The 13,396-nt window shown below is 44.3% G+C and overlaps 1 protein-coding gene across 1 annotated transcript in view; it reads right to left on the reverse strand.

The window, feature by feature from the left end:
- EXT1 (exostosin glycosyltransferase 1) overlaps nucleotides 1-7,943 on the reverse strand; it is a 277,521-nt gene extending 269,578 nt beyond the window's left edge. Inside the window, exon 1 of the mRNA XM_063299615.1 lies at nucleotides 5,844-7,943. Within this exon, the coding sequence (XP_063155685.1) occupies nucleotides 5,844-6,805 (962 nt within the window). The 5' untranslated portion in view covers nucleotides 6,806-7,943. The remainder of the gene's footprint in view (nucleotides 1-5,843) is intronic.
- Nucleotides 7,944-13,396: the final 5,453 nt, after the last annotated feature.

Consider the following 13,396-nt stretch of genomic DNA (forward strand, 5'->3'; position numbering starts at 1 on the left):
TCGTAAGTCAAGTCACCACGTGACTGGACCCAATTTTACGACCATTTTTACGGCAGCTGATAAGCGAATCACTGTGGTCATTAAGCAAATCCAGCTTCCCCAATGGACATTTTTTGCCAGAAAACAGAAAAAACATCACAAAACGTGACCATGGGATGCTGCAACCGGTCATAAATACAAGCTGGTTGTCAAGTGCCCAAAATGCGATCATGTGACTGTGGGGGGTGGTACGACATTTTGCAACACTCAGAAGTGCTTTACAGGCCTTAAAGCACCCATTCCAAGGCTGTCGTAACTTCCGACCATCGTTAAATGAATGGTAGTAAGTCAAGGACTACCTGTAATGTGATTTGCTTTGTTAGTAAGTCTTATAACTGTAGTATTTTGGGCTTAGCATTACACGATAACCAACCACTGTGGTCTTCTCAACCAACCATACTCAAAACTAAACCATGGTTTGTAATTATAGGTGAACCCACATTACAAGGCCAGTTTCACTTCTGCCCTGGAGTCAATCCTTTGAAGTGCTGGTCAATTCACCTAACACCTTGAAGCCCCTCTAGGAGAAGAAAGTAAATTCAGAAAAAGTGCATGAAAGGGCCAGCACCTTCTCACTCCAGATCTTTTCACTCCCTACCTCCAGGTGAGAGGGAAAAAACAAAGAAGGTATTTCACTGACTTTCTTAAGCCTTGTCTGCAGAGCACTTCTGCCAAAATATTAACCTTCTGAGTATACCTTCATAATATTCCAAGGGGGGTCAGCAGTCTGCTCCAAACCCATCACATTTTTCTGCAACTGAAGTTACAAATATAAGCCAATCAAGTCCCTTTCATGACCAACACCTGCAGAGCTTTTTTAAAATTAGTATTACCTTATTTCAGTCCCGGAGAGGGAAAAAAAGCCATTCCAGGATTCAGAGCAGCAACATCTACTTGCTAGAGGGGCCAACTGCCCTAAAAATGCTCTGGGCTGCAGCACACAAATGAGAAAGACCCTTAATTCATTTCTTTAGTTAGGCCGGAATGTTTTGCAATGTATCCCAGAGATCTTCAAATCAAAATAAGTATCTGTGTTTGCTTTGTCTTGACCAGCTCAATGAAACTTTTATCTTGATGAAAAATGACAACGAAGCCCAAGTTTGAATTGCCAGGCAGAATTCTGTGGTTGGATTCACACCTTGAATAAGCCATGAAGTGCTTTGCTGGGCTGTGGCTTAGCTTGCTGTAAAGGTTGTGATTTATAAAGAATATCTTATTGATTAGCATGTTGGACAAACTCAGCCTGCTACAGCCTATACAATAAATCATGGTTACAAAGCCCGTGATTTAGTTTTCTCAACAAGCAGCATTATCCAGCCAACTTTGTCTTAACTCTCAATCAGGGCAGTTAGTAAAAGAGGGACTGGCAGAAAATTCCAGGCTGTGGGAAAATGGAACCAAAAATTGGAAGCCAATGGCAAATCACTTTCATACCATCCATTGCCATGAAAATTGCAGGGATGTCCAGGAAGCTCAACTTGAGGACATCTTTACCTTTAATAAACCCAGTTGCCGTTACTTCAACTCATTCATAATGATGGTTACATGCTTTCACATTTACAAATAATGTAAAGCACAGTAAAGTTTCAAATGATTTAAAAGCATCCTAATCAAAGTATCCTAATCGAAGTAATGCAATTTATTTCAGCCAGCATCAGCTTCATCTGCTGAGATGTATAACTTCAATGAAAATTAATTAGTTTGCTCCTGCAGATGGGTTTCTTAATGAAACTTGGAAAGACTAAGCTAAAACATGTCAAATGTTCCTGAACACATTGCAAAAAGGTATAGGGCTTATTAGAGGAGAGGGTAGGGTGAGGGGGAACAGATGGAAGAAAAAAATGTGGGGTACTCAGCACTTCTCTAGACAACATTTCAATGCAATTAACTTGCTAAACTTAGTTCTTCCTCTTGTCCCTTTTTGCCAATTAATTATGCAAAACAGATTTCACAGAAAATTCAGAGCTGAACATTCTGATTTCATCCAGGTTACTGAGAAAGAGATTCTGCTCCCTCTAATTTTCACCCCACCCCCAAAAAAGGTACTGTTTTGATTTAAATTCAAAGAAGCACAGAAGATAAGACTGCAGACTAATACGAAGGGCATTTTTTAAAGGGAGACTGAGCAAGAAAGAGAACCTACTTCTTTCTTGACCAGCCATTCATGGCTGATTTTGCCAGGCTGCTAGACCAAAAGACTACTTGCTAAATATTTGAGCTCCTGTCTTTCACAGAGAACAAGGTAAGATTAATTACTCAGGAAAGTGAAGATCAAGTATCAAAGCAAACTGAGAGGCAAGTAAGTCCCTGATTTATTCATGGGCACCCCAACAACAACAACAAGAAATTTCAAAGCTGTGGCTGATTCAGAAAATGAGAATTGTCTTGCTGGAGTGGACATCCCATTTCCAAACAGTAGCTAACTATTTTGGCATCACAATGCACAGCAGTGTTTACCCTCCACCTGAAGTAATTAAATCAGTGTTTCTCAACCTTAGCCACTTTTAAGATGTGTGGACTTCAACTCCCAGAGTACCCCAGCCAGCAATCTTGGCTGGGGTATTCTGGGAGTTGAAGTCCACACATCTTAAAAGTGGCTAAGGTTGAGAATCACTGAATTAGATATACACTGCCCCTGTCCAGAGGCTCCACGCTGCTAACGTGTCTATTAGCAATTAAGAGAAATTGATCACACCAAGTCCTGTTCTGCTTGCTTTCCAAAAAACCATTAAAACTTCTATCAAAAGTAAGACAGGGATGGTTTATACAGAAATATTCTCTCAAACCACTCCATTTACTTTTCCTTTAAAAAAAACCCAGACTTTTCTCCCTGTTAAGATTAATAAATAACACATTTCTATGTAAGAACAGATATAATGTGCTTATAAAAGATTCTTGAAGTAAGTCATGCTTTAAGAAATCGTCAGGTCAGATTTTGCAAATCAAGAGCCAAGGCTAAGAAGGGCTTCAACAGAAGAGGGCAAAAGGCAGAGAAAGAGGAGGACATAAGTTCTTGCAGATCTTTCCCCCATCTTGCACCCCAAAATACAGCCTCATCAACTAATTTCACACACATCCTTTGTGTTGAAAACTTGCACACAGTCTGGTGAACCCAAGGAACTGGAGGACCTAGGACACTGTGAAGCAAACTTTATGCATGCAACCCAGTGCCATCAAGTTGGTCACTCTTTCTATGACCACATGGCAATGTGGGAGGCTGGTTTTGTGCAGGATACCCTTTAATTGGTTTTGCTGTTAACTAGAAAAACAGCCCACTGCAAAGCAATGCAGCGCTTCCATCATGAACTTCATTCACAAAAAAAAATCCTGGCTTCACACAGGCCAACAGACATTTCTCAGAAAAACTGCTGGGTGATAAAGCTGTCTGTACAAGTATGTCCATGAAAAACAGATAGGCTAGCTCAGGTGGTAAAAAGTATCTTTGATGATTTGTCTCTTGGGAAGATGTGTATCCCTGCATGGCCTTACCTCCTATTGGAACCACTCTGCAAGTGGATGGTCTCCTCACAGGCAGCCATTTTGTGAAAGCAGCCACAATGGGTGCTCAGAATTTCAGTAGGCCCCTTGGCTGAAAAGATAAGGGTCTCAAGCTTTAGGAAGCATGCATCTTAAAACATGAAACATCTGAGCTGAGAATCCATTTCTCAGGCTTTTCTAGTAAAGAAAGAAGGTAAGTGAAGCCCATCACCTGCTGACTTCCTGAACACATCCATGTTTTCTTGAGAAAACTGTGTGGACCTGTCCAGGCAGTCACCAGGAGTCAAGACTGATCTGAAGGTGCACACACACCTACACAGACAGAAACAGGCTACCACTGCCTTCTTTCAGGATTTGGTGAATTTTCCATCTAACTGGAATTTCCTGGGGTTCTCCCATCTAAGCATTAACCAAATCTAACCCTGCTTAGCTTTTTCTTGAGGTCAGGCAACGAAGACAAGGAACATCTCTCCACTGTGATATACTGACTAAAGTATTTGACTAGAAACAGGGAGGCTCAAGTCCACCCTAAACTCTGGAAACCCACTGGAAGGCTTTGGACAAATCATTCTCTCAGTCCACCCTATCCTGCAGGGTAGTCATAGACTGCCTAGAGCTCCCAGAGAAAAGCTGGGATATAAATCTAACAAATACATTAAACTGGCAGCTCTCTTGCAAGAGCTGCAATCTAACTTTTACACCCTTTGACATTTTGGTATAAAATATAGTCCTGATCTAGTGAACCTCTAAGCAAGTCTTGATGTAACGCTGCTTTAGAACAACATGCCCCCATATAAGCGAGCTTCCCTATTTGTTTGTCATGTAGAGTTGGTTTCTTTAACATGGGAATCTTAACTCTGCAAACACAGCTGTGCTCAGCATTTAAACTTAACTAATTAGTTTCAAACAGATTCATTATCACTAAAACCCTACAATGGCCCTCCTTGCAAATCTGTTGTGTCAGCAGCTTCAGATTAAAAAAAAACTCATGCAATTTGTGAGCTATTTTTAAAAAAGAGGATACCAAATGCACAATGTTGTTCATGCTGAGAAAATCAAGTTTGGGATGCCAAGGGAGTTCACTATTCCTGGAGCACCTGTGGTATAACCATGGCTAGCTTCTAAAATGTGGAGCAGCCGGGTGTGCAGGTCTGAAGAGCGAGCTCTGGGCACATCAGAAGCCTGTTAATACACTTTGCCAATAGAGGACTCATCAGAATATACAATACATATCTGCTATCCAGAGTAACTCCACGGAATTAATATCAAAGGGAAACAAGATAGACATAGAAGGGAAAAACCACAGGAAATGTTTGTATCACTGGAAATAGCTGTCAACATGGAAAAACATATGCAAAGGGCTTTGAGGTTGGAGCAATTCCACATCTCATGATAACTGAGGTTACAGCTTTTGTATGAAAGAACAGTAAATGGGATGGTTAGACAGTGATCTCTTGGACAGATCAACTGATCCCATTCTGTTGTGGTATTGAAAACCTAAGGTAAACAAACCTAAGTGCCTCGGCAAAATACATGACTATGAATCCACACATTTTACGAGATCCCCAGAATTTTCTTTCAGGCCATATTCATCAAGGGGAAAAGGAAAACACTGAATTCTGAGATGGATGGGAAGAGTTTTTTGAGGAAGTATGAAAGAGCCTCTGATTTTCAATCCAAGACAGTCAAAGTGATACACAGAGTCCAAATTAGCAGCTCCAGTTAAAAGCAAGAAAAGAGAGCAGATTACACTGTGATTCAGAGCCATTTTATTTAAAAGAAATTAATGGAGTGTGCACTTGGTCTGATGCGTGAATAGTAAGAATTCCTGAATGCTTAAGAAGGCTCACAGTGCAACCATACACACTTTTGCTCAACAGTGACTCTGCGTTCACAGGACGGCTCTAAAAATCAGGCGTCGAAGGTGAAACCCCCAAGGAATAGAGATGGACCTGAAGCCCACCCACCCCCAGATCAGTGCCGCAGCAAATAAATTGAAATAGGATGTCAAGCTCCCTGCCCCGACAACAGACTTGCACTATTACACCTGCTTTTTAAGCTCACAATTGACAGAACACTTGTACCGAGAATCAGGAAGAAGGGGGACAAATATATAAATAACTGCACCCCCAGCAGGCGCAAGAAGTCTATGACTAAACTCTGGCATAATTAAAAAAAGACAAAAAGCAAGGAAGAGAGTGAGATGGAAGGCTGCGTGGAACATTTGCAAGCCATTAATCTGTCACTGTTACCCTAGCCACGTGTGGGAAGAAAGGAGACGGGAGAGGCCAACTGCCTTCACTTACTTTTCATACTCGGCGTTGTCCCTATCACACCGAGAATCCTTGTGCTTCTGCCAATCTTTGCCATGCTTGCAGGTGGTCAAAAGGACAACATCTTCCCCATTATGGACATGATATAAGGCATTCCTGGTGTCTGATCCTATCCCAGTTAGGTATCTTTTCCCCTTGAACACCAACATGTACTTCCTCAGAGGTGGGATGGTGTTAAACCTCAAGAAGCCTTTCTCTCCTCCTGTCCTTGGGTGATCCTTAGAAAAAAGAGGGATGGAGACGTCAAACTTCGGCCGGAAGTTTTCCGTACTGATGCTGGCTTTGGCCAACATGGCCTGGCCAATGTCAAAGCCCACGTCCTCCGTGTAGTCAGGCCAGGTGCCGGAATATAAGTTAAAAACTAAATGATTCCTCCCGTTGTTCCACAAATGGAGGCTTTGCACTTTGGACCGCAGGTTGTGCACGTACTGAGGGGAAAGCTGGTCTCTGTCTAAGGTGTCCAAGCTGAGGACGAAGAGGCAAGCTTGGCTGGGGTCAGAAGTATAAAACCGGGAGCCTTCGATGGCCGCGAGGATGTTTTGGTAACTCTCGGCAATTTTCTCCCCTTTTTGTTGCGGGTAGACGTAGACCTTGAAGCCGTTTTTTTTGCAAAGGGCGAAGTCGAAACAGGACTCCATGCGGCACTTCTTGCCCTTGAAGACGCCGGTGTTGGCGTCGCGCTTCTGGCGAGGGGACGCGTGTCGGTTGTAATCCTCGCTCTCCAGCTGATCCCAGGGAACGAAAGGGCGCAGGGCGTCCGGGAACCGGGGCCAGTAGCGTTCGGGGCTGGGGCGCTGCAAGCCATTCTTGCTACTGCGCGCCTCTAGCCGGCTTTGGCTTCTGGATGCTCTGAACTGCAAGCCGCCGAAGTAGAACAGAAGGACGACAAAAGTGCCAGCCGAGAGCAGGGTGAAGTAGCGTTTTTTGGCCTGCATGTGTCCTAATTGGGTCAAGAGAATCGTAAATAAACACAAAGATCGCCCAAGTTTGCCAACTGACACTTTCAGCTTGAGTCCGCCATTTTCCCGCCTGCCAAGACTTTAAACTCTCTTCTCCCTCCTTCTCTTTATTCCTTTCCCAAAGCCTCGGACTGATGCAGCGCATGTGGGCGATTTCGTTAACTTTCTCCCCTCTTGTCTTTCATCTTTGGCTCGCGCTAGGAGGAAGGGGGAAAGGGGAGAGAGGGAGGGAGGAAGGGAGGGGAGGCCAGGGAGAAGGAGAAAGACGAGCGCGAGGAAGCGGGGCAAAGAGAAGCGAAGTGAAGCACGCCCAGCGTGGCTTTCCAAAAGAGGCCGGGAATTGGCTCGCATGCAGAGAGGAGGCAGGAAGGGAAGACAAAGACAGCGGCGGCTCCGACCCAAAGAAGCCGCCGAGTCCCGGTCTCCGGCTCGCCAATCTGCTGTGGCGAGACCGAGAAATCCGTCCCGCCCTCTTCTCTCTTGCATGCACACGCATACACACACGCAGAGAAGCACTCGCACGCGGGGCTCCGAGTGTTAAGGGCAGGCAGCAACTTCAACTCACGCAAAACATCCCTGTAAGGTTTTTTTAAAAGCACACAGAGAGAGAGAGACACAAACACAACAGCGAGGAAGACCGAGCCAGTCCGCCCGCCGAGCGCCCGGCTTTTCCAGAAGTCGGCTTGAGCGGCAGCGAGAATCTATGCAGCCCGCCCGGGCTCACTGAGAGAGTACCACCGGGATTACATCTTCCGGCCCGAGCACCGTAACCTTACGAATCCCTGCATGTCTCTTTCGGCGTCTTTAGCACCGGCTGCACGGCATGACGACGGGGGCTTCCGCACGCTTTCCTGCGCCCTCACTGCACGGACGGCCCCCGGGATGCAAGCGACAACAGATCCTCCTCCTTCCTTCTTCGCCGCCGCGGCTGCCGCTCCTGCCGCCGCCGCCGCCTCCAGCGCCTCCTTTCAGCCCCCGCCCCTCTCAGCCATTCATTTCAGAGAGCGGCGATCCACGCAAGCCCGGGAAAGAGAGAGGGGGAGGGGGCGCCGCCTGCTCCTCTGGCGACGCTGCCGATCGCGGCGTTCGATCGCCGAATGTTACCCGGTTCTGAATGTTACACTTGCAACATTCCATTCCCCGACACCACAGCGCTGACCTCATCCATCCACGCAGCCCGCCCGCCGATTGGCTGGGCGTCACGTCCGGAGGGGGCGGTGCTTCCGCTGCACCCATTCATAACCCGCCAGCCGGGGAAGGCGGCTTTGCAGTGCTTCGAGCTAGCGCGCCGGGAGGTTCGGCCCTGAGCCCCTTAGGTAGGGACGGGCGGACTCCGGCGGGGAGGGCGGCTGTCTCTGCGGAGTGGGAGCATCTCCCCGCCGGCGCTGGGTGAAGGGGAAGCTCCGGGCGGGTCATCCCGGTTAAGAAGCACGTCTGGGCGGGGGACCGGAGAGTGCCCCCGGCCAGCCGAGGAGCGCTCGCTGCCCCCCCGTGTCGGTGCGGGAAGCGGCGGGAGCCTGTGTCCCGGGGCGGGAGGGTCCGGGGAAAGAGGCGTCCAGTTTGCCTTAAGGGCAACGGAGATGCCGGCTCAGGAGGGGCGTTGCAAGCGCCAGGAACGCCAGAAGGCCCGCAAGAAGGAAAGCCTTCCTGTCCTCCAGGCACGGCGAAGGGGTCGTCCGACGGGCAGCCCGCTTAGGAGGAATTCGATCCGAGCCCCCCCGCCCGCGAGCGGTGGGCTCAGCCCCCCCAGCCCGCTGTTTTCCGCGATGGAACGGCCCGATCGGGGTCTACGAACGCTACGAAACGAGGGGGAGGGAGTTGTTAAGGAAGAGGAGTAAATCCAGCCGACTTACTTCGACGTGGAGCTGCGTACCTTGGGTTTACAACCGCGTGTACTTTTTCCGTTTCAAACCGGAGCCTGTCAGCCTCGTCCCCCCGGTTCTTTGGGGTAGCAGCTTTTGAGAAATGGGTTCCCTTCCCTCACTCCCTGTTTGTTAAACCAATGTTTCATTGCAAAGGAATGGTCTTGAGGCACCACAAACCAGTTTGGGGGTGTCGGGGATACAGAATAGAAGAGTGGGAGATGCTAACCTGAGATGTCAAACTTTGTTTTTGGAGACTAGAGAAAGAGGACCAGAAGTACTCAAGTAGTTTTCTTTAGGGCCAGGCTTGTATGATTGCCCTCTAGAGCAGGCCCATGGCATTGCTGCCTGGTAAATCTGTGGAATGGCAGAGTGCATAACTTTTTAATCACAAGGATGGGAAGACTTCCCGCTGAAGAGTCATTCTTCACCCTTTTAACCAGCTCCCCAAGTTCTGCTAAGCTGGAGCTAATACAAAGCACAAAAAGTTTTCTTGAGTCTAGAATGTTTTCTTCCCATATATTAAGGCACTTTCTAATTTAACTTTAAAATGTTGAACAGTGGAACCAATTCCCCTGTGCTCTTTTTCATTGGATAGGTTCAAACAGGGACTTGAGGATGCTTCAGTTTGAATACCCTGAACTAAGCTGGGATTGGAGGCCCCCTTCCAATTCTTTGAATCTACTCCAAGTTTTTTCTTCTCCCTTTAAGCATTTCTTCTTTACAGTTGAAAGTCATTTGTGCTTTAACAATTGGGCATCAAAAATCTGGGAGGTTTGCAGATCCAGATAATTTACCTTCTGCCTATTCTTGACAAAGTATGAACTGAGCTACAAGATGCTTTCCAGAGAAAATAGGCAAATGGTTATTCTAGAATTGATACTCATGCCCAAAGGGAGCATATCTGAATACAACACATCGCAGCTCATATTCTTTCTGTGTAAAATGGCTGCAGAGACAATAAACCTAGTGGGTCAGCTCATGGATTGGTGTGTCATGTAAGCCCAGAAGATTGACTTGTGTAAACCACGATTTGGTTAGCCATGGGTGTATTATGCAATGTTATTTATGTGTCCAGTTTCTAGGCCACCCAACTCCAGAATGACTCTGGGTGGCTTCACAAAGTTAAGAAAAACAACATAAAAAACACTAATAGTCTGAAGTGGCCTTTCTCAACCTTTTCACCCTGGAGGAGCCCTTGAAATATCTTTCAGGCCTTGGGGAACCCCTGCACAGTCAGGCTCAAATATAAGCCAGAAGTTAAAAATTTATTATATTCGTTTCATGGGTAGGCCTGTAGATATGCACTAACAGTGCTCATAAACTAAAAATAAAGAATGAAACTTACCTCTTGAATGTGCAGTTGCCTGAATTTGAAATAACTTATAAAATAAATTGTGATCTCCCAGGGAACCCCTAGGGGCCTCTTGTGAAACCCTAGAGTGCCACGGAACCCTGGTTGAGACACCCTGGTCTGAAGGAGCAACATTCGTTTCCACAGGACCCTACCCCCAAAAAAGGTGGTTGAAAGCAGGCAAGGGGTGTGTTTGTATACATTTATGTGTGTCTGTGTATATCTTGTATCTATGCATACATCTTTTGTTTCTACATCCCACTTTTGAATCTTAGATCCAGATCAACTTTCATGGAAGACAACTCTAATGAAGCCTGTGTTTCCTCAAAGGAGAAATGCACACACATGTTACATTGTCTAGTTCCCTTTTACACTCAGCAGTTAAGGAAAGGTGAAATGTGGGCAGTAAGTGGGTAGGGCAGGCTATACCTTTCCTAGTTCGTTTTGTATTTATTGGATCATGTGGTGCTGGCCTACCTTACCTGTGGGTAGTACCAGGATAGATTGAATGTGTCATGCATACATTTGAAGAATGATCTGGGCACAAAAATAAAAAAACCAAAACCAACAGTTACGTCAAGAGGATTTCCTTGGTCTTCTATAATTTGAAGGTGGATAGTTCTTACTCTTTTTTTTCTTTTAGGTTAGTCTTTTATTGTTTGAAAAAAATCTTTAATAATTATTAAATGATATAATTTGAAGAGAGATAGCCACAAATACATATTTCTTCCCAGTGGCACCCACCCTTTGACATTTTTGCTCCAAAGTGGCTTGCCTGGGGTGTAGTTTATATTTTCAGTGCTGACCAAACCACTTTTCTGTTCTCACGTTTTTTTTTTAAATCGAACTTTGGATTGCTTTAATTAGCTGCTCTTTGATGTTGAAATCCAGTGCTGTAAATTGCACAATCATGAAATACAGTAAAGTGATAAGGAGAAAATGGTGAAAATGTTTTAATTGACCAATAAACTAAGCTGATAAGTGAGAAAAACCAGAACCTGGGGGAAGAGGAAATGGTAGTTATTGCTCTCAGATATTGATGCTGGAGGGCTGATGTTGTCTTAGCACAGTATCTTATAACACAGAACTCAGATTAAGCAATGGTTAGGTCAGACTGCATTCCAGACATCTCTCTCCAATGTCCATACCTTTAAAAAAAGTCACATCAGCTAATCAAAAAGAAAAAAATACTTTGATACCTTTCAGATATCAAAGACACTTTGATATCTGTTTGGCTCTACTTTCTAGTCAGAAAAAAATCAAAAAACCCTTTTTTGCACAGATTAGGAGAGCTGCCTTTCTTCTGCTCAAGAATTAGCCTTTGTATTATACTTCAAAATAAGTTCAAGCAGAAGTGAGTTTTTCCCAGGTATGGGATATTTTACGAAAACCCTTTAACTGCTAAGGTTTTGTATATCTGCTCACAATCCCAGTGAATGATGGTTCAGGAAATTAGCCCAAAGGCCTAGGTTTATATAGCTCAGTGGATCAAAACACTGGTTGGATTTGCACAGCACACCCAAGTCATGAATAAGCCAACCATGTTTTAACCCAGCTTGTTGAATGAACCTGCCTTATGCTAAAAGGTACAGGAGCAAGGCTGAGAAAAGGTAGGAGCTAATTCTAGATTTGCCAGATTTAAAACTAGAATGCTCCCAATTCAGCAAGAGGATTTCTAGGTAAGGCATAAAAATTTATATTCCTTTGTACAGACTGTTGTTGTCACAAGTAATTATCAACGTGTTTTTTTTAAAAAAATGACTTGTTACATCAGAACTAGGACCAGTTTTATAAGATGTTTTACTCTGTTTTGCCAAAATATTACTTGTATTATCAATCCCACCATAGCTTTAAAACCACAGCTAACTAAACCACATTATCGTTTAGTTAAATCAACAAACACACATAGAATCACAAACTATCAAATCTTATTTTAGCCTAATATATAGTATTATGTGGAACTAATTTATGAATCCGTGCTGGGTTAACAAACCATGGTTAAGTTCAAAAGTGAATGTCTTACAATCAAAATATTATATGGCTTGTTTTATAGTTAGCATGTAAGTTCATTGAGGTTTATTAAGCTGCATTTTATAATGGAGCATGTTTGGGGATTTTGGCTGCAAAGACTTATCTACAGAATAGAACCCAGAAGAGAACCATTATAAGAGTTTTGAATGTATTTGAGATTTACCTTGAACCAAACAGTCATATGGTAAAATGAAATACTTAAGGATTAAGTTCTGTGAGAGATTTTAAAAGTGCAAAGCTATAGGAAGAGCTTTAAAACAGATTTATCAAGTGCTTAGTTCTTCAATCCCTTAAAATACCATATTCTCTGAGCAAGTATATTTAACCACAAAGAAGTATACTTTCCAGTATGACTCTGTGGATTTTTAAAAAAAAGTAATTATTCTGTGGTTTGCAAATAACTGAGAAGGCCACTTCTCTTTACATATTAATGTCATTAATTTAATGCATAAATCAGCCTAGTTTGTCACAATTTTATCATGTCTTGTGGCAATTAAATGTGTGTGTGTGTGTGTATGTGTGTATATAAAATTTTCTTCTCATCCCTATGGATGGTGCGTGTCCTCCTCGACCTAGTATCCTCTACCGGAGGCCTGGGAGTGACAGTTCTGCACAATATCTTAGCTCTTCCTAGCACTGCACTCTTCTAGACAGAGAGCTCTGATGTTGTTCCTGGGATCTGTTGGAGCCCCTCTCCCAGCTTGGGAGTCACAGCCCCAAGTGCCCCTACTACCACTGGAAGCACTTCGGCCTTTACTTTTCACATCCTCTCTAGTTCCTCTTTCAGGCCCTGGTATTTCTCCGCCAAATTTATGCTTTGCTTGAATGAAAAGAAGTAGGGTGGTTCTCTTCACATGAAGTCTTCAAGACAAAACAAGGATCAAATTTATTTCTTGCAATTCAAGGTGCCCTTCTTACATGCTGTTGGGACTTCTAAGTGATTATGAGTGGAGTTAGGATATATGAGCTTTTATTGTAGACCTGGTCATTGGTTAGCTATAGAGTAGTCAGAAGGAAGAGATGAGATTTAAATAAGATAGATCACTCCCATTCCCTTTCCTCTAATTGAAGCAGGTATGTTTCAACATTTGGAAATACTTTGGATGCCTTTGAGGAAGGGTCCACTATTGATTTGGAAGGGCCATTTAGGCTCTCAAATCCAACCTCTTGGATTTGACATCCAATAGGAATGGCAATTAAAGCATCCCTTGAAAACTTCTGTCTAGCCTTTGCTGGAACTTGCAAAGGGATATGTGCACACATCCATTACTTCTCTCAGTAATTGGTTTCACTGTCAAACTGCTTTACCGCTGGGTTGTG

Source organism: Candoia aspera, chromosome 3 (assembly GCF_035149785.1).
Source record: "Candoia aspera isolate rCanAsp1 chromosome 3, rCanAsp1.hap2, whole genome shotgun sequence".
NCBI lineage: Eukaryota > Metazoa > Chordata > Lepidosauria > Squamata > Boidae > Candoia > Candoia aspera.